At 34.1% G+C, this 23,177-nt stretch overlaps 1 protein-coding gene across 1 annotated transcript in view; it reads left to right on the top strand.

Moving 5' to 3' along the window:
* Nucleotides 1-3,836: 3,836 nt before the first annotated feature.
* Nucleotides 3,837-23,177, top strand: part of CTNND2 (catenin delta 2) — a 974,829-nt gene continuing 955,488 nt past the window's right edge. Inside the window, exon 1 of the mRNA XM_044665508.1 lies at nt 3,837-3,965. Within this exon, the coding sequence (XP_044521443.1) occupies nt 3,837-3,965 (129 nt within the window). The remainder of the gene's footprint in view (nt 3,966-23,177) is intronic.

Here is a 23,177-nt window from a genome sequence, read left to right as displayed (position 1 = left end):
TTTTTTAAAAAAGGAGAAAATAAGGAAATTCAATTCACATTATTTTAGGAAATTAGTGTTTGAAGAAAAAACATTTAGAAATAAAGTCAACCTCAACTTAACAATTGTCAGATTTATGTCTTGTTTTATCTAAAGTATGTTCCAAAGGATATTTTTAGTCTGCATTCAGTCTGGACCCTTGTATTGACTATTTGAATTATATAAGTGTATTACACTGAACTAAGAAGGATAATAATTTTTAAAACTTAGATGACTATCATTTTTTGGCTTTTCTATTTTTGCATGCAATTCTCCAAGGCTTTGAATCTTTAACTCTTAACTTTCTTGTTAATATTACTCCCCTAATTCTGACACACCTTACATAGTTACATTGATTTGTTTTATTCTAATCCTATTTCTCATTATGGGTATCATAAGTAATTTGTTCTAAAATTAAGCCCAATTATCACCAGGATACTATTTTCAGTTGTAAAATGGGACTGTCATATTCCTCATCATAGATTTTAGACAATATAATGATCTCTGTAATGAAGCCCATCTAATTTTATCTAGCTGTAAAATATTGACTAATTACTATTAATTGTTTGTTGTCATAGTTGCTATTTAAGTCATGTAGCATGGCATAAAGCTCATAACTTATATTGAATTAAAAATAAAATTGACAGTATCAGGCTTCATTAGAAACAGATGGACCAGACTGAAGATTAGAGAGATTACACCAAGAAATAAGAAAGATTCAGCAGGGAAAGTGATTACTAAAGGTCCCTGATGCTAGCAGTAAGAGAAAGTCAGACAGGTATATTGGAAGTTAAACCTTTTATCGACAGGAAAGTCTGTAATAAGGCATAAGGAATAGTGTTTGAGTATATTTTTCATTGTTAAATCCAGCTGTTGAAAAAGTATGGCAAGAGGTTGAAAATATATGTCTAGACAGGAATGTTCAACATTGAACAACTGTAGCAAAAGTAGGGTGACAAAAATCTCACAAAAGGCAATAGTTTGGAATTGAGCCAAACCAGTTCTTGAAAGGTATACTAATAACAAATGAGGATCCAGCCTTAGGGATTCAAATTCAGAAATGACTGCAGGCTCCATGATATGTTGTAGAAACAAGGGAGGTCCCTATTTCAAATTAACCATAGTATTAGACCAAGGACCAAGACAAATACTGTCCAGTTCCCAGTCCCAGTAGGTGTTTTCATTCACATCTCACTTCGGTTATTGCAATAGCTTGCTAGTTTATCTCCATGCTTCCAGTCTCTCCTTTCTTGAATTTTTTTGTATACAATTATTGCAAAGTAATCTTCCTAAAGTACGGGGTCCAACCATGTTACTCCCTTACTCAATTAACTCCTTATTGCCTCTAAGATTCAATTAGAGCACCATTATTTAGCTTTTGAGTTCCTCAGTGTGACCCCAATTTACCTTTCAGATCTTTTAAAAAAAAAACTTTTCCTTTTCCTCTACTCTACAATATAGTCAGACTGACTTTTTAAAAGAAACTCTTACCTTCTGTCTTAGAAGCAATATTGTGTATTGGTTCCAAGGCAAAAGAGCAGTAAGGGCTGGGCAATGGGAGTCAAGTAAATTGCCCAGGGTCACACAGCTAGGAAGTGTCTAAGGTCAGATTTGAACCCAGGACCACCCATCTGTGGACCTGGCTTTAGACTGACTTTTTTGCTTCCTAACCCAGGACATTCCAGCTCCAGTGCTTTGTACTAATTTTCCTCCATTCCTAGGATGCACTTCAACCTTACCTGTAACTCTGTTGAACCCCATGTTTTCTTCAAAACCATGCTCAAGCACCATCTCATAAATGAAGTCCTTCCTGATTATCTCAGCTTTTTGTAGCCTTTGTCCCCATAAATCTACTATTAATTTTGTATCAACTTATTACTATTTATCTTGCATAGTTGGATGTAATCTTGAGGATGGGACTGCTTTTTTTAGCTTTGTTTTATCCCTTATGCATAGTCCATAAGAGGAATTGAATAAAATATGTGTTAATAGATAGGTTAAATAAGATGCCTTTGTGTGTAAGAGCCCTTTCAAAAAGAAAAATTAGTAAGCTCTTAGTGCTATAGCCTGTCTTTACCATGAATTGTTGAGTTGTTTATACATATGTATATCTATACACATACACACATATATGGGATTTAGAATGAGTAGTAATCTTAGAGATCATTCCATCCAAAATCATGTTGGCAGAGGGAAAGTATGGTTTTTCACTTGAGGCACAGAATGCTTAATCTGTTGCCTTGTCCATAGTCATAAAATTGTTAAGCAGGAGAGCTGGAATTTGAATCTAGGTTGTCTGATTCCAAATCTAGTTGAGTTCTGCGACATTACATGGTCCCTTGGAAATATCAGTAACTGGTATTTCCATTATCTATTCTATTTTGGGGTAGCTTCTCACATTTTGTCATATTTTTGCTCTTGCCTGCTCCCTAGTCTTTGGTGTTCTTGGCTAACTTCAGAGTTACTGACTTCTGTTATTTTTTAAATGTCTATTTTTTCTCTTGATTCCAAATTTAATTTTTTTCAATGAGCAAAAATCTATTTTCTCTCTCTTTCATTCCCCTCCTTTATTGAAAAGATAAAAACAAAAAAACAAACATTTGTAACAGATGTTCATGGCCAAACAAAACAAATATCTGTCTTGGTCATGTCCCAAAAACATATGTCTCAATCTGAGTTCCTGAGTTCCTCTTTGTCAGAAAGAAGGCAGCATTTTTCATTATGGTCATCTGGAGTAATTTTTGGTCATTATATTTGTTTCTTGCATCTAACCAAATCACTATTATTTTCAACTATCATTGTTCATTTTCTTTTTGGCTCTAAAATAAAATACAAATTCTTTAGCATGACACAAGGCCTATATGATTGACATAAAGGTACCACATCTTTTATAAACCACAGTCTGGAGGGGAGGTCAATTTGATTCTTCCTACATTTTAAAGAAGACTCTCTCAATAGAATTACAGACACAGTTCTCCAAAGTAAATCATCATATACTTTGCTACTTAGTGATTTCTATATAAAGGGGAAGATGGGTTTTGATGTTTAGAAGTACATTGAAAATATAGAACATGTATAAGGAATGAGAGAGGCTAACAAGTTTTAGATTACAGAGAAGACTCATGCCTATATCTCATGCATATTCTATTAAAAAAAAAACCTCAAATTTTCCATTCCTGGCACATTCCAAATCAGATCACAGAATGAAATTGATCATATTGAAACAGAGAGCAAAAGAGTAATTACCAGTGTGGGAATCACTCTTTAATCATCCCTCTGAGTAAAGTCAATGGAAATATAATTCTTCCATTTAAAGATCAACTAACAAATTGGTTAGGCCTTGATATAGGATGGGATTATTGTTATTCTCTAGTTCTTTTTCCCTTTGCAATTATAAATCACTTTTATGTATGCAAAATGTCCTTTTTACTTATTAACATTTCTACTTGCTTTCCTCCCTTTTTTTACTCAGCTTTTCCTTTTTTCCCCCATTTGTGCTCCATCTTTTCCTTTGCCATTCACTTCCTACTTGCTTTGTTCCCTATCTTCTCCCACTAATACACACTAACTGAACCATAAACAAATAGTAAGTGTATTGGATGAAATCTGTGGACAGGCTTTATAAGAGGGAATTGATTCTGTAACTTTGCTCAGTCTTGTTTGTTTTCCCTGTCAGTTCTACAACTTTCTTTCTCTCAAAGGACAACAATGAAATACTATTAGTAAAAATGATACTTTTCTCAAAATAATTGGCCTTTTTCCTATGAGTAATCATAATCACTAATGAAATTTTTATTTTTATTTTTATTATAGGAACTATGCCTGTTCCAGACCAGCCTTCATCTTCTGAAAAGACTAGTTCCCTTAGCCCTGTGTTGAATACATCCAATGGGGATGGATCTGAAACTGAGACAACCTCTGCCATCCTTGCATCAGTTAAAGAACAGGTAAAATAATTTATTTGTATTATTTATATTAATGAAATCATATTATCAGAGGTAAAAATTGTGATTAAGTCATGATGCTCAATACAAAAATTATTTAGCTGTACTTTACTATTTGCTATTGTTTCCTGTTTCTTTGGGTTCACTTCCATTTATTATACTGGTTACCAGACAGGTTGAAAGATTAAAGTGATGTCATATTATATCAATATGATAGGAAGAGGGTGATATAATGGCAAAAACCTCAAGGTGGCAAAAAGGCTAGAGGGCTTATTGTGTTATCTGTAGAATCTAGGATAAATCCATTCAAACTTCAGGCCTTAATTCCTTTGCTGTTCAATGAGTTGTTTGAAATAGCTCAGACTTTGGAGCTTTATCATTTTTATACAAATTGTCTATGTAGCTTTTCTTTTATGATTGATAATATGTACTAGGTAGAGATAGGTCATGTTGGATGATTATATAAGACATATAAGTATGAGTGCCTACTGGAGTCTAAAATATGATGATAAATGAAATAAGCTTAATTGTTGTTATTTAATCAACTCTGTAGTTCTTAATTATCATATATATGATCCTGTTAGGAATCTGTATGCTGTTGCAGTAGATAGACTTCTAGTGTGTTGTTTATAATTGGCTGGTTCACAATTCTAATAGATTATACAATTTCAATGAAGATAATCTTTACTCTCTTGTCTAAGATGGTACTCATACAATTGAAAGAATAACTTCATGTATTAACTGCTGACAGCCAATCCTACCATATCACTTTTCCTTATAAGCAGAATACAATTGCTTGCTGTTCTAGGTCTCTCTCAGTTCTATAATTATAAGCCAGCTAGTGATGACGAGTTGTTTTATCATATTTCTCACTCAACCAATAGGTAAATTTCAGGCATCCTTCCCTTATCCTGACAGGAAACATGACTGCCTTTGCTCATTTAGTCAGCATTCTAGAGGTAAATACAAGAATTCTAGATGAAGCAGGTAGTTTTGTCTGGATAAGAAAATATACCTCTCATTTTGGCAAATCACATGTGCCTTGCTAATGTTGGATCAGAACTACTCTCATATATGATCTATATTGAAATTAAATAATCTGTAATTTCAAATTTATTTAATATCATTGAGGAATGGCATATCTTCCTGGATTTGCAAAATTTTCAAATGACTTGAGTTTAAATGTTCATACATTATTATACATTTTCCAGTTTGTTAATGGGAGTATTTATGCAATATATCCTTTCTTTATTAAGCAGGATACAAGCCATTTTACTATAAGTCCATACCTATAAGCCATTCACTCCTCATTCCTACCTTCTAGCTTTATTGTAGTTGTCCTTCAAATCTCAGCTAAAGTGATACCTTTTGCAAGAAACCTTTTTCCATTCCTTGTTAATCTTAGGACTTCTTCCAATATATTCTATATCCCCATTATCTATATCATCTCTATTCTCGAGATCTATTTATCATCTCTGATAATCTTATAAGGACAGTTTAGTTGATAAGGAAATAATGGACACTTAACATCTTTTTAGCTCATGCTTCCAGCTCTGTCTCCAGGAACATGGAGTTTATTATATATATTTCAAGACTCATTTCACACACCCCCCCCACCGAAACTTCGCAGATGCATAGAAGTAATAAATTATGTCATATCAAAACATTAAAGGTCTCATTGGCTTCAGAACAGACCTAGGCCAAGGCTGAATTTTGACTGGGTTCTTATCAGAAAGCAAAGTTGGGCAATATTTTTCTCAGGGTTGAATTGCCCCTGCTAAGGTTTTGCCCTTTACCAAGCAGCTGCATTCCTCGCCAAAGGGGGAGAGTGTTAACCTTTTAAATGCTGCCATGCTAGGAACCTAAAGCTCTTCAATAAGGCCACAATACTTTTCAACAAGAAATCACAAGGATCACAAAAGGGGTCAAAAGAGGAGTCTCAGATTTTTATCTATTCTCTTATTGGCTTCCCACACTCTATCTTCTATGTATCTATCTATACATTGTGGGTACATAGTTTACATTTTATCTACACCATGAGACTATAAATGTGAGACTTAAAATCTGAGACTTTTTTTTCTGTAATTTATTTTTTAAACCTGTCTTTATGTATCCAATGTTTAGCATAAAACCTGACACATGCTAGTTGACTGATTAACTTAATTTTTTGCTGATGATTCCATTATCATTAATTCAATTATATTTAAGAAACATTTATGAAGCCTTCTCTATCCAAGGCAGTGATGGTGAACCTTTTAGAGACCACATGCCATGCCCCACCCCACCAGACTGTGTGCTGTGCCCCTCCCCAGAGAAGACCAATTGTACCACCACCACCTTACCTCAGACGTGGGAGGGAGGAAGGGAAGGGAGTGGCCTGAGCACTCATCTGGGCTGCTAGGCACAGGGGTGGGGAGGCACAGAGGAGAGGGAGGGAGGGAGCAGCTCCACCTGAGTCCCTCTGCCTTTCTAGTAATTAACTCTGGAAAGCAATGGTGCTCATGCCCACATAGAGGTCTTTATGTACCATCTTTGACACATGTTCCATAAGTTTGCCATCATGGGTATAAAGTAAATAGGTATAAGGATAAAACTACTTTCTAGGAGTTTCCAGAGTATGCCTCATGTTTGCATGTGATTAATACAAGATAATGTAACAATGGAGAAACCACTAAGAATCAGAAGTGTAAGAAGTTTTTTGATACTTCTTTTAATGTTTCTTTGTGTCATAGATCCAGCTGAGAGATGGATGAAGTCTAATGATCCATCTTTGGAATGATATTTTTACATAGTTGAAGGAAATGCTAAATTTTAGTTAGAGATAAGTGAAAATAAAGAGGTATTCTTTCCCCTTCTAGCTCATGAACCTGATAATCTTAAGTAGGAAGACTTAATTTCACATAGAATACTGTAAGAGAGAAAGAGACAAGCAGGTGAAAACTTCTGCAAAAGTCTAGTGCACAACTTTGCAGAAGAGGGCTGACACACTCACAGAATGAAAAGGAGAAGATTCTAGGGTGTGAGGACTATATAAAAGAAAACTCACAGAAACAGTTAGGGGGAGTGTTCTTATCTCTTCAAAGATTTTGGAGAGAGCACTTCTTGCCTTTGACCTGTCCAAGAAGGAGTTTAACAGACTTTCCTTGGAATCCATTTGGTTCCTGGTTTCTGTGATTCTTCCATCCAGCCATCGAGTCATAGTGAGAAGGATATCCTATCCATCTTTCTTTACTATAGTCCTAAATTGAGTTCCTGAGATCCTGTGCCAACTAAGAAGAACCATAACAGAGCACAGAGACCTGCCTGAGATTTAGCCTGCAGTCAACTTGGCTCAAGCCAAGAGATGAATTTCCCGGTGTACCCTATCTGCTACTGATAGACTAATTCTTCAAAATAATATTTTGATGACCAGATTAGATCAGGAAGTTTAGATAGAGGGGTTTAATTAGACCGAGAGAGAGTAAATTATGGAGCTTCAAGATCCAGAAGAGGACCCTGTGAGGAGTCCATAGATTTGGGGAGGAAATTAGAGGGCAAGATTAGGGTCACCCTTCCTCTGGTCCTCTATCCTTTCATGAATTAATGAATAAACCAGTTTACTGTTTAAATCAAGAAATGAAGCAGTGGATTTGCATTAAACCTGATCACTTTGCAGATGAGGCCTACTATCTGGGCCTGTAGCCTGTTAACACTTACCACTGGGGTCAGCATTCATTGGTCTAAAGTAGTGATGGGCAAACTTTTTAAAGAGGGGGCCAAAGGAAAGGAAATGCCCATCTGTCAGTCTGTTTCTAAGGCAACTCAAGTTTCATTGTATTATATCCTACTCATTGTATTCTTCAGATTAGGAATAATGTTGGGCCAGATAGAACATTTCAGGGGGCCACATCTGGCCCTCTGGCCATAGTTTGCCCATCACTGGTCTAAACCTTTGAGCACAAACAATTTACTTATCTCAGGTTTAACTCACCTATTCCAATATCCAATTAGTGCACCTGGAGAGGAGATCATTCTTCTCTTTGGAGTAAGTACGTCAGCTTTTGGAGACCAAGTGCTCATCCTGCTTAGAAACCATTTTTACTTAGCTTCATTGTTGTGGGTATATTAAAAATGGTTCAGGTTATTAGAAGTCTGACCCGTAAGGTATTGAATTATTACATGTTTCAAAATGTCTTGCTAGTAAATAATAGTTACTCACCATATTTGTAATTTGGGAACAATAAATATTATTCATTGTATTCATATTCACTTATTTCTCTAGAAAATATTTATTCAGCTCTTACTCTGTAGAAGAGAATATGCTAGATATTCAGGATGGCACTAAGATAAATATGATAATTACTCTCATTAAGGTCTTTATAATATAAATGTACATTTTTCTATTAATATACATTGACTTTATTTTAGTTGGTTATTTTGCTTTCTACACTATTCATTTTTATTGAAGAATTTCATTATCAAATGATTGTTTCTGGTCTTTTTTTTTTTTGGTTGTCCAGAGGGATTTCTTTTTTTCTATTTTTTTAATCCCTTACCTCCTGTCTTAGAATCAATAATTACTGTATTAGTTCCAAGGCAGAAGAGACATAAGGACTAGACAATGGGGGTTAAGTGACTTGCCCAGGGTCACACAGATAAAAGGGTCTAAGGCCAGATTTGAACCTAGAACTTCCTGGTTTTAGACCTGGCTCTCAATCCATTGAGCCACCCAGCTGCCCTGGTCCAGACCGATTTCAAAGGTACAGAGAACTTCTAGTAAGGAAGATACTTTTAACAATGCATATTGTAAAGAATTACATTATTTATGTTTATAAATAGTTACATTCAGAATTCAGTGATTAGGTAGCAAGAGTAGCAACAATGGCAATAGCTAGAATATATATATATATATATACATATATATATATGTATATATATATCCTAGATACTATACTAAAAGCTTTACAAATATAATATGATCCTCACAACAACCTTCAAGGTAGATGGTATTATTATTAATACCAAGGTAAACAGTTATTAAGTGATTTGCCCTGGGTCATACAGCTAGTATGTCAGAGGTGGGATATTTAATCAAAAATCTTCCTGACTCTAAAACTAGTTTTCTTTCTGTAACATTCATGTGTCCACAATTAGAATGTTATGATACTTGAGAGTAGGAACTTTTTTCTTTTGTCTTTGTAATCCCAGTATTTAATTAGTAGAGTAATTTATACAGACACTTAATAATTTTCTATTGCAATAAATTAGATTGGATTAGAGTGGATTGAGTCTGATCAATTCTTCCTCTGCCCATTGGCCATTTAAGCATATCCCCTTTGAAAGGACATTTTTACTTTTGTGAATGCTTTCCAGATGTTATGATAAATTGCTCAATATTAATAATCTTTTTGAGCCTTTTCCTTTGGTTCTTTCATTCTGCTAGAGATATTTGAAAGGTGGTTCCAAATCATGACCTCATTATGTTTATAGGTTGATCCATTTTATTTGAAGAAGAAATTTGTTGTAGAAAGCCATCTGAAGTCAGAGGATACAAGTTTGAATCACACCTGCTATTTAATACCCATTTTGCTGTGATAGAAATATTTATGCAATAGCAAGCACACCTTTCTGAGTCTCAGTTTCCTTATTTTAATGTGACTGCATTAGACAAGAAGATGGTTAAGGTCTCTTGTAGTTTTTAAAAACTACGATTCTTTGAATGGCATAGCAAATAAATATACTTCAATTAATAAAGACCAATATTTTAACTTTCTTGCTTTCCCCCCTTGTTTAAAAAGTCCATTTCATTATCTTTTTCACAACAGTGACACGCATTTATATTAAGCCTTATTTACCTGTTTTTGTTTTCTTTCATTTATCCTTTATCATCATCATCTATGTATTTTTAAATTTTAAAGTTAATTGGCAATTTTCAATATGCTCATACTAATCATATAACTACCCTTATACTTCCTCATTGGAGTTATTCATACCTGTACATGATCAGAATTTTTTTCTTTAAATTAATCATTTTCTGCCCTCTTTATGGCATGGTCTAGTGCCTATTTGTTCTTATAATTCTCACAAAAGCTAACTTTTACTTCATGTTTTGCCAGACTTTTATTACTTTCTCTAATATGAAAGAATTACTTTCTCCAAGAATTTTTATCAGTTCTACTTCAGAAATCAGATCTTTCTCCTGGTCAGAAACAGGTCTAGAATAGATATTCCTCTCAGTAGTTCCTTTACCTTTTGAAAATTATCAGGGAAAGTAAAAAATTTATCATCTCCCAGATTTTTACATTGTTATATCTTTTGTCTGTTATATCATTTGTCTGTGATAAGGACTCATCCTTCCTTACTATTACATACATCTCCTTTAGGCAGTGTAATTTGTAGCATACTTATAATGTCATGGTTTTTTTTTCTTTTTCTTAGTCTCCAACAAAATGCTCTCTACTTCTGGGAACCAATTGTCATCACTCGTCTCCTCTTTCTTTGATTAGGACTTTGGGTTCTTTCTCCCAATATTACCTACAGATGTGCACTGTTATTTCTTGGAGCTAAAGAAATTGTTTCTCATCATAGAATCAGATTATATCCACTGGCATAGAAAGAGATTCAGATTTGTTACATTGCTCTAATATTTTAGTTGCCCATCTCTTCTTTTTTTTTTGTACTACATCCTATGGCCATTTGAACATGAAAATAGGTTCAAATTCCCTTGTCTTTTCAGACTCTTTAAAACACTTTTGTCATTCTTCAGAGAACATTTCATTCTCCTGGATTACTTGGATAAGTGAGAATCTTTACTTTTCTCTTCTATCTTATGTCCAATAAGGAAACCAGCATGTCCTTTCTATGAATATAGCTGTTATTTGTCATCAGAGGATTCAAATGAAGAGAAATTTTTAACGGTTATTGGATAATGCTCTTTACACAGGCTTATTATCAGACCAATATCTAAGAAATCTTAAGGAGAAGGAAACAAGACAATAAAAAGAAAAAGAAGTAACAAAAACAGTAGCTAAAGATATCTAGAGTTCTAGGCACAAATATTTTATTAATGATTTACAGAAAGATATGGGTAAAAACTGAACAGCATATAAAGGTATGGATGAATTGTTACTACTTCATCACTACAGGTGGTACCTACATTGAAAGAATCCTTGGAAATTCTTGCAACTGAAGAATTGAAGCATGTTGTGTTATACACAGAGCTTTCCCCCTCTCCATGTAAAAATGTGCTTATCCTCTTCTTTAATTCTAAATAATTTTTATTATTGCATAGTTTTCTACTTTGAAAGTATTTCTATTACATAGATGGGAATACATTCCAAGTGGACTTTGTCATCTTTTTTGAAAGAGGCAGCAATATTTGTTCCAAACATTTAAAATAATAGCATTTGAAACACAAATTTTAACAAAAAAAAACTCTGTAGGGCATTTAATGATAATGATGATGATGATGATGATGATGATGATGATGGTAATTACAATGAAAAACATTTATATATTATTTTAACATTTGTGCTATACTTAACATATATTAACTCATTTTGCCCTCCAAATGATGTGTATGTTGTTATCCTTATTTTATAGATGAGGAAACTAAGACACAAAGAGATTCATTGACCTACCCAGGGTCACTGATGATAATTGCTTGAGGAAGGATTTGAACTCAGGTCTTCCTAACTCCAAGTACAATGATCTATCCACTATACCAATAATCATAGTATCCTCTTTGTTGTGCATATTGTTTTTGTTGCTCAACTGCCCTATCAGACAAAATCATTACAGCAGCAACATTTCCATACAGGAAAAGCTAACTCATTCTAATCACTCAAATATTTTACTTTCTTTATGACTCTTTAAATGTTCATTTTCCCCCAATTATTTGTACAGTAGAAAATATTGACTCTTGGTCTTAAAGTGAGGAATATCTAAGTTCATTGGGCTCCTCTGATACTTAATAGATGTATGGTCAGGGGCAATTCCTTTGACCTCTATCAGCCTTCTTGCATGTAAAATCTATTAAGTACTTGTTTCACTGGATGATTGTGATGCTTTAAACACCCAAATGAGGTGTTTTATAGATTTTAAGAGATAGAGAAATGCTATCATCATCATTGTCATCATTATAATTATTTTACTACTTTGGGTTTTCATTGCTTCTATTCATGAGCATGATTCTCCTCCCAGAACCATAATATTTTTCCACTGTTTGTAATTTTTATTATTAATACTAAGGATAATACTAAATCATTCTAAAATATTTGTTTTGAAAAGTAGCTGAAAATTAGTAGTGACCTTCTGATCACCAAATTATAAATGATGAATTCTGAAATGATAATTTTACTATTTAAGTTTTAAATGATTATATATGATTACATCTATATCTATATATAAATATATTAAATGATATAGCATTTAATAGGAACATTGTTTTAAATTATCATATACATAGTATATTTTTTCATAGATTAAAATTCTTCTTGTTCTGTATATTAATATATTTGCCATATTAAATGAAGTCATTATAATTAATACAAATATATATTTTTCTGATGATATGACAATTCCCTGAAACTACTAATAATTTTAGACTTGTTAAAAAGTTTATTATAAAAATGAGGAGAAAGTTTTTATTCATGGAAACTGAAAGACCATGAAGGACTTTCAGGAAAAGATCGAAAAGGTAGAAGATGACCTGACTAGATCATGAACTTTATATTCATATATTCAAAAAGTAAAGAAATTACAGCAACCATAGTGTACAGACTAGATTCTCTTTATATTAAAAAAAACAAGATTCATACATAGCATACTTGATAAGTGGTTTGATTATCAATTTTGAAATGTATTTTCTGTTTCAAACTAGGGGATATTCTTTCTGATTGGTATTCTTAGGTTTATGAACTTTTCCTTTACTTGATCATGCTAGGATTTGGAATGGTAAAAGATTATTACTAATCATGCTAATAGTTAGAAGGGATCCGTCCTGATCTGATAAATTCTTTGAAGGCTGATAGAGCCTGTGCTTCTAAACTAGGAAAATGAATAACTGTAGAGGTCAACAAGGATGGAAATAATACTTTCTTCCTTTACAATAGAGACTTGGAATGCCTTGAAGCCATACTCTCAGACAAATATCTAACCATTATATCTATAGACAATTTTCATCAGCAATTACTGCTCTTTAACAATTTGTCCAACTTAGACTTAGTGACCAATTTGTAACCTATCACCCACAGATAAGAAAAAAATTGCCTCCCATAACCTAGAATCATGTTGGTAAATCTATGGCATGTGTGCTGGAGCATGCTGGAGGAGTTTTTTCCCTTCCCCCTCTCCATGTACACCTGAGGACACTTCTCACATCATCCACCCCTCTGCCCAGCAGTCCAATTGGAGTGCTTCCTCCCTCTTTTTGCTTGGGTAAGTCAGGGGGCTCACATGTGGTATGAAAGAGTTGCGGTTTGGGCACTTAGTCTCTAAAAGGTTCACCATCACTGCCCTAGAACTTTATTTTTCTGAGACAGAAAAAGAGAAGTTAGGCATCAGAATGAAATCAGAAAGTGTCTCAATTTTGCATATGTCTGCAATAGGCACTTAATTCTTATCAACAAGGATTGATGACATTATTATGTATTACACTATATATTATTATATTATAAACATGCTACTGAGGAAAATTAGTAGAGATTTCCACAGTACAAACTCATAATGATCATCCTGGTTGTGAAATTGAAGAACACCTCCTTAACCCCTGCCCAAATAAAACAATAACAAAACAAAACCTTCTCCAAACAACCAAATAAGGATCAGATAACTTATCACTAAGCTCTTCCCTACTACTAATTAATATACGATTTATTCACTTTTTTTCACTCAAGTATAGGCTCCAAAGAGCATCCTTTGTTCCCCTTAGTGGAACTTTTCTAGGCTTTCAGGCATCTGAGCTCTGACTTTCTTGAAGATTCTTATCTAGAACAACCCAAAATATTGACAGTTGTGATTGCTGGACATCATATTAGTTAGGTTCATATAGAGTTATTAATATTCCTTACTCTGCCCCATGCTTGTGACATTCATCCCAATGATTTGCATTTATATAATGTTATTATCCATATAAAATATTTGCTCCTTTGTAATCCTTGAAAATTATAAAATAATCCTTTGATCCTGGCACCACAGGTACTATTACTATGATATTACCCATGAGAACACCAAGGGAAAGTGACTTACCCAAAAGTGCATAAAAAGGAAACAACAGAGCTAGATTTGAATGTAGTATTTGCAAGCACAGAACACTTTTCACTATAACATATTGCCTCTTGAGCAAGAGATCTTAACAGTTTTTGTGCCATGGACATCTTTGGGAGAGCAGTCTAATGAATCTTTTCTGAGAATACTTTTTAGCCCTTAACTTCTGTCTTAGTAGTTGGGTTAAGTAACTTGATCAAGTCACACATCAAGGAAATGTCTGAAGTCATATTAGAACTCAGATTCTCCAGACTCAAGACCTAATACTCTATCTACTGTGTGTAAGGAGGGAAAAGGGTTTTTTTGGGTTCAATATATTAAAAGGTGGTTGCCAGGGGAAATTTCCCCAATTAAGGAATAACCTCAAGTCAAAATTGACTTTATGGAAGTTTATTTACAATTGAGAAGAGAGAGAGGAAATAAGGAAATAAGAATCTAATACAGTAGATAAATTACTATGATCCTCTAATTAATCCAGGTTGATCTAATTAACCCTCAGCCTAGAGTCAGAGGGCCAGATGCCAAGAGGTGAATGAAGCAAAGCTTCATTCATAGAGTCTCTATTCTATTAAAGGGAAGTTCCTTAAGAGAAGTTCAGGAAGATTCAGTCTTTAAACTCACCATGTGGACTTCTAAAGAAGATATTAAAAGCAGTCTCAATAAAGTCTCAGCATTCCAGCCAGCACTCCTCCACGAATCAGGAAAGCTAAAAGACTGAGCCCAGCTGACTGAGGTCTCTTTTTAAAGGGGTCACTTATACATCACTTCCTGTACTTCCCTCCTAGTTTACATGTCCAATCACAACAGACTCTTCTCTTAGGACTATCTAGGGGGCAGTCAGTTGATTCTGATTCGTCACCCACTCTAGCACATGTGGGTTATGGACCTCCCAAAATTGGAGACATTCTCACCTTTGGTGATTAAATCTAAAGATGGGAAGTGTAGACTTAATCTAATTGTCACATGTGTTTACCTAACTGCTTCTGAGAATGATATTTTCAATGCATGAAATATAATACAAGGGATAATAAAGGAAAAAATGTTACTTAAATAAATGGAATTGTTTTCTTATCCAAGTTCAGAGAATCTATGAATTCTATTCTTGGATCTAGTTCAACAGCCCCTATGCTAATGTATCATATCTATGGAACACCTTTTATGAGCTCCATTAGCACTGAACCTCTTTCAGAAAGGGCCAGAAAATGAAGACAGGAAATAGATGACAGTTTTGAGGAATTCAAACTTTTTGAGTCTGTTCTGAGAGAAGATCAACCCCAGTCAGGAAGTCCAGGCAGACTAAATAATGGTGAGAAGTCAAACTCAACAGATTACACAGGAGAGGTCAGGAACCTAGAGGAGAGGTAGAGAACATAGAGATTGAAACCTAGCTTCAAAGGTATAGAACAGCATATAGTAGAGATTACTTTTACTAACAAGCTAAACTATGGAAAGGAGAATTTGTTTGCCAGAACTGAAAGGTCAAAATCCAAATAAATGTAAGTAAGGCTGCCAGAAATACATCCCAAATTCTGAAAGCCTGGGGAGCCAATACAGAGGGACAGACTAACAGAGATAAGACCCTATTCAATGAGTAGTAGAGACTGGTTCTGCCTTTCTTTGTATTTCTAACATTTAGCACAGTTCCAGGCATATAGAAGAAATTAATTGAATGTTCTTTGGACTTGTTGACGTTGACTAGGATAACAATGCAAAGGACTAGCATAGTATTGACTAGGATGTGAATCTTTAGCTGGTTAAAGACTCTTCAGGAATGAAGAAGCCACAATTAGGTTTACTTCTTCCTTTTTTTATTTATTTCTTTATTTAGAATATTTTTTCATGGTTACATGACACATGTTCTTTCCCTCCCCTCTTCCCACCCCCCACAAGCTGACAAGCAATTCCACTGAGTTATACATGTATCATTGTTCAAAATCTGTTTCCTTATTATTAGTAGAGTAATCATTTAAATTCAGCATCCTCAATCATATCTCCACTGAACCACATAATTGATCATTTGTTTTTCTTCTGCATTTCTACTCCCACAGTTCTTTCTCTGGATGTGGATAGCATTCTTTTTCATATATTCCTCTGGATTGTCCTAGATCATTGCATTGCTGCTAGTAGAGAAGTTCATTAAATTCTCTCATGCCACAGTGCACCAGTCTCTGTGTACAATGTTCTTCTGGCTCTGCTCCTTTCACTCTGTATCAATTGCTGGAGGTCTTTCCAGCTCACAGGGAATTCCTCCAGTTCATCAGAGCTTTCAGCAAAATAGTAATCCATCTCCATCAGATACCACAAATTGTTCGGCCATTCCCCAATCAATGGACACCCCCTCATTTTCCAATTTTTTGCCATTATAAAGAGCGCAACTTTTAATATTTTTGTACAAGCATTTTTCCTTATTATCTCTTTGAAGGACAAACTCAGCAGTGGTATGGCTGGATCAAAGGGCAGTCATTCTTTGGTTTAATTCCAAATTGTTCTCCAGAATGGTTGAATCAATTCACAACGTCACCAGCAGTGTGTTAGTGTCCCAATTTTGCCACCACCCCTTAAACATTTATTATTTTCCTTTACTGTGATATCAGCCAATTTTCTAGGTGTAAGGTGGTACCTCAGAGTTGTTTTGATTTGCATTTCTCAAATTATGAGAGATTTAGAACACTTTTTCATGTACTTATTAATAGTTTTGATTTCTTTATCTGAAAACTACCTATTCATGTCCCTTGACTATTTATTAATTGGGGAATTTTATATCTATTTCTAACTAAAAGGTAGAGTAGAACAAAAGATCAAGAATATCAAGGGAAATAATGAAAAAAAAATGTGAAGGAAGGGGGCCTAGCAGTACCAGATATTAAACTATACTATAAAGCAGCAGTCATCAAAACAATATGGTACTGGCTAAGAGACAGAAGGGAGGATCAGTGGAATAGGTCTGGGGTAAATGACATCAGCAAGACAGTGTGTGATAAACCCAAAGAGCCCAACTTTTGGGACATGAATCCACTATTTGACAAAAACTACTGGGAAATTTGGAAAACAATATGAGAGAGATTAGGTTTAGATCAACACCTCACACCCTACACCAAGATAAATTCAGAATGGGTGAATGACTTGAATATAAAGAGGGAAACTATAAACAAGTTAAGTGAACACAGAATAGTATACTTGTCAGATCTTTGGGAAAGGAAAGATTTTAAAACCAAGCAAGAGTTACAGAAAATTACAAAATGTAAATTAAATGGTTTTGATTATATTAAACTAAAAGGTTTTTGTACAAACAAAAGCAATGTAGTCAAAATCAGAAGGGAAACAACAAATTGGGAAAAAATCTTTATAACAAAAAACTCTGACAGGGGTCTAATTACTCAAATATACAAGGAGTTAAATCAATTGTATAAAAAATCAAGCCATTCCCCCATTGAAAAATGGGCAAGAGACATGAATAGGCAATTTTCAGGTAAAGAAATCAAAAGTATCAATAAGTACATGAGAACGTGTTCTAGATCTCTAATAATTAGAGAAATGCAAATCAAAACAACTCTGAGGTATCACCTCACACCTAGCAGATTGTCTAAAATGAAAGAAGGGGAGAGTAATGAATGCTGGAGGGGATGTGGCAAAATTGGGGCATTAATGCATTGCTGGTGGAGTTGTGAACTGATCCAACCATTCTAGATGGCAATTTGGAACTATGTTCAAAGGGCTATAAAAGGATGCCTGCCCTTTGATCCACCCATACCATTGTTGGGTTTGTACCCCAAAGAGATCATAGATAAACAGACTTGTATGAAAATATTTATAGCTGCGCTTTTCATGGTGGTAAAGAACTGGAAAAGGAGGGTATGTCCTTCAATTGGGGAATGGCTGAACACATTAGCGCTCAAAGGAATAATAAACTGGAGGAGTTCCTGGTAAACTGGAAAGACCTCCAGAAATTGATGCAGAGCGAAAGGAGCAGAGCCAGAAGAACACTGTACACAGAGACTGATATACTATGGTAAAATCGAATGCAATGGACTTCTGTACTAACAGCAAGGCAATGACACAGGACAGCTCTGAGGGATTTATGGTAAAGAACGCTACCAACATTCAGAGGAAGGACTGCAGGAGAGGAAACATATAAGAAAAACAACTGCTTGAACGCATGGGTTGGGGTGGACATGATTGAGGATGTAGACTCGAAACTACCACACCAATGCAACTATCAACAATTTGTAAATAGATTTTGATCAATGACACAAGATAAAACCAGTGGAAATGTGCGTCCGCCATGGCTGGGGGAGGGTTGCCGGGGGGGGGGTGAAGTGGGAAAGTAGGAGCATGAATCATGTAACCATGTTAAAAAAGTATATTAATAAATGTTTAATAAAAAAACTAAAAAAATGTAGAGTAGAAATTTTAATAAAACCTGTCAACTTGGAACTAACTGTATTTGAATATAATTTTTGTCTCTCTATGGGGAACTTGGAATCTGACTTTAACTCTACAGGACAGTCTATGTGAAACATTCTGATTAAATGTGTCAGAAGGAGGGGCAACTGTGGTGAGAGGAAAGAAAAGATTTAAAGAAATGTCTGGAAACTTGCAAATTTATCAGATAAGTAGGAGTGGAATGTCTATGCTAGTGAGTGATGAAAAATCAGGTGCAATAAACTGTTAAAGAATCCAAATCATTCAATCATATGGAGCAGCAAGGATCTTTGAACTTGTGGAGTCTGTGAACTTATTTTGTTTTAATAACATTTCAATGTTAATGACTCCCTTTATAATTTTATGTACCTTATTTATACATTTGAAATAATTATCCTGAAAAGAGGGTCCATAGATTTGACCAGACTGTTTGAAGGTATTCAAGATGCACAAAATGGCTAAAAACCCAGATCCAGTACCATTCACCTTCCTTTGCTAGCAATAATGCAAAAACATGAGAGATTCCATTCCAAAGGGAAAAGTTATTCATTTATAGATCAGAGAATACCAATCTCTTCATTTGAAGGTGATAGTCTTCAGATTTGTCTTATTCCCATTCCACTTCCTCCACATACATGTGCATGATTTCTATGGTGGCTTTTCAAACTTACCTCTGTCAGTTCCTACCTCTGTGTCCTTAAGTTGGGCACAACTTCAATTTCCTCATGTGGAAAATGAAGACAGCTTCTAAGTCCCCTCCCATTATAAATCTATGCCCTGTAATAGATTCCTCGCTATTGCACCTAGATAATGATGCCATGTTGCCTTTTATTTGTTTAGCTTCTAGAGCGTAGCACAAAATCCCATATACAATTTTTAAACCCAATTTTTTCTCCTCTTAAACATTATGACAAGAATATTAAATAAACTTATGCAGTTTTTTATTGGATAATAAAAGGAAGGATGGACATTTAATGCTTCTTTCCTATGATTCATTTCTGATTGGATGCAGCAAAGGTATAATATAATGTTCTATCACATATCTCCTAACTAATTGATTAAATGACAAATGCATCATTTCAGAATTTTCCTCCTTCATTTGTTTCTCTTCTTTTCCTTAAATTGCACAGATTAACATATCCCTATCTCTATTATTAAAAGCAATATCTCACCTGATCTGACTTACAGATATCTGTTCATCTATATCCAAAGCTATCTTTGGAATTTTCCCTTTACTGTCTTGTTCAGTTTCCCATCCTATAATTGTGAATAACTGATTGTATTCTCTTTTCATAGTAGATCCAAAAATGAATCTTCAGTTTTTTAAGCATGGCCATGATATATGCCAATGGGAAGAACTCAGATATTTTGCATTCATAATTACTGATTTTTACAAAATAAAATGTTTTATGTGTAAATTTTATACAAAATGTGTTTTTGATTGGTTCAGTGAAAAGATCAGTAGGTTCAGGGGCAGAAGATTTGGATTTCGATCCTCCTTCTGTTACTTTCTGCCTGTATAAACTTATGCAAGTATTCTCTGGGCCTAATTTTCCTGCTCTGTAAAAAAAAAAAAGTGTTGGACTAAATGACCATTTAAGCCTCAGCTCAAAAACAATTAGCCTATGAATATTTTAACCAACATATTTTCCCCCTCAAATTCTTTTGTCCTTTCCCATCCATTAACATATAAAATTTTGTAAACTTTAAGGTGCTGTATAAATTTTATCATTCTCATTGTTGAGTGTCCATTGGTAAAAAATCCATTTTTTATTTTTGATTGAAGAAAAATAATATTTTAAAGCCCTATTATTAAGAGGAAATGTGACATAAATTATGTAATATATGTTTTATCACAGCTGTTTTCCTATAGTCATACAGGATGTCCAGATGATGGCCAAAATGCAAGTGGTCCTTCACAGTTAGTCTATCAGTCTATGTAGATCTAGATTTGATCTAAGTATTTTGGACAGATAGTAAATGTGGATAATAGTCTCCTATTACCCATTATATTTCTGTGATATTTCTTATTTTGTAGCCTGTTCAGAAGAATGCAATTGTGGAAAAAAAATGTTTCAGAGAGAAATTTAAGGTTTGTAAAAGCACCAAACATTCCCCAAAGGCAATTCAGCCCATCTGTTAATATGTTAATTTGGGGGGGTGGGGTCCTAGTCCAGTTATAGAATATTTTCAAAATATTGTTGTTATAATAGACCAGAATTATAAAATGTGTAGCATAGCTAAATTCTAGAGTGTGTGGCTCAAACTAAAATGAAATGCATTCAAGAAATATTTAGCAAAGTAAATAAAAATACAATGAAGCATGATGTTAATATATAGCTTTTTATGTTAATATGTACCTAAGAGGTCCTTATATATGATTTACTTGCCCCCATTTCTTATTTGAGTTCCACCCCACTGATCTAAATAATGTATCAAGTTTCAAGTCAACCAAAGGAAATGGTGTTACATATAGAGGCTACAGAAAGGCTGAGGTATATTAAAGAAGTAGTTTTCATGAAAAGCTATAAAGGATTTTCATCATAGAAATGTGATAGTGGAAAAAAATTAGGGAGTCATGGAGTAAGAGTGTGAGATTAGTGATGGAAGGCCTGTTTGCTGTATTCATGACTATGGAATATGAAGACATCCAGAGGAATAGGCCCTAGTACATATACATGGCAGACTGACTATGGTGGATTTACTAATATTCTTGAACAAATACCTTCCCCTCATTCTAAGAAGTTGGGCATGGGTGACACTATTGGAGAGAGTATATGTGACAGTGAGAATATAAATCCATTGAAATAATAATCCTCATTATACTTGAAGTGATATTTCTTATGTTCTTTCTTTTTCTTGAAATAATAAAAACCTCAATTTCTAAAATTAGCCATCTATTATTTAGTTTTATTCTCTTATTCACTTTGATGCTCTCTGAGGCAATTATTTATTGCTTTCTTGAGAGAATGGTATGCAAATTAACTGAGACAGAGTAAAATAATAAATTTGTTGACTTGTACAATAAACTTACATCTTTACAGCTTTGAAAACATTTAATGAGTAAAATGGCCTCTTTTTGCTGAAATAGCTTTCTTTTTATGTGTTTTGATATTGCGTTTATAAGATTTTGACAGTTTATTTAATTCTTTATCATGAAACCATACTTTTATCACACTGGGTATTAAATGTACCTTTGATGAACTGTTCATTTTTTCCAAATATAGTTGTGATTATATCCCACAGGTTTTCAATGTAATTTAAGACATTTGAGTTCCCAGGATTTGGGTGCATATTTATCTTCATTGCTGGAAAAATGTCTTAACCTTTCATGAGATGTGACATGCATGGTACAAGTTTTTGTGATAGTATTCTATCACCATTTGGGAAATTCTATAACACCAAAGTGATTATACTTCTCAAAATGTCAAAATATATAGAAGAATTAATTATTCTCTAAATAGAGATAAAAGACTCTCAGGCCTATGAGAAGTAACACATTTCAAATACTATTGGGTGACTATTTTTCAGTATGACGAATTTTCTTCATTAAATGTTCTGGATATAAGCTCACTATGATTTCTTGTATGTGATTTTGGTATACCTTAAATGAAAAAGTGATTTTTATTTTTTTAAATTTATTTTTAAAACCCTTAACCTTATGTTTTAGAATCAATAGTTAGAATCAATATTATGGCAAAAGAGCAGCAAGAGCTAGGCAATTGGGGTTAAATAGTTTGCCCATAGTCACACGGTTAGGAAGTATCCTAGGTTGGATTTCAACCCAGGTGCTCCTGACTCCAGGCCTGGCATTCTATCTACTGTGATTCATAGTTTCCTGTTGTTTTCATTTTAAAATATTACTTATTTTTAATCTCTAATCCTACAGTTTGCTTATCGTTTTGACTATGACGAGCATTTTTTTCTGTATAGATATGGAGTAAAGCTGTTATGTTTAGAGACCTTCTTGCTGTTATTCTAACTTCAATAACTTACAGTGCACTGGAGAGGAATCAATAATGTCTATAGTTGCCAGGTCCCAGTGAAGGTTTTTGCTTGCTTTCTGATTAATTAAGCAATTTTGCAAAAATTTGTCATCTTGAGCATAGTTTTTAATTTTCTACCACATTTTCCTTTGCCCTTCTGTATGACTGGTTGAAATTCATTGTAGCTTGAGATGATTGACTTCCCTCATGCCAATACCTTTTGTGATATTTCTACAAGTCAATGAAGTATAATTTTTAAAAGCTACAACTTTTGTGACATCAATGACTTTGAAACTGTGTGCATATCCACTAATTAGGAAAGGGCTGAACAAGTTATGATATATGAATGTAATGAAATACTATTATGCTGTATGTATGAAAGGATGAAAGGGATGGTTTCAGAAAAATCTGTTTTATCAACTGATGTAAAGTGAAATGAACAGAACCAGGAGAACAATCTATATATTAATAGTAGTATTTTAAGGAAAATCAACTGTGAAAGATTTATTATCTCTGGTTAGTATAATGATGCCACACAATACCAAAGAACTCAGATTGAAAA

Source organism: Gracilinanus agilis, chromosome 1 (assembly GCF_016433145.1).
Source record: "Gracilinanus agilis isolate LMUSP501 chromosome 1, AgileGrace, whole genome shotgun sequence".
Classification (NCBI taxonomy): Eukaryota; Metazoa; Chordata; class Mammalia; order Didelphimorphia; family Didelphidae; genus Gracilinanus; species Gracilinanus agilis.
This window is presented reverse-complemented; position numbering and strand designations above follow the sequence as displayed.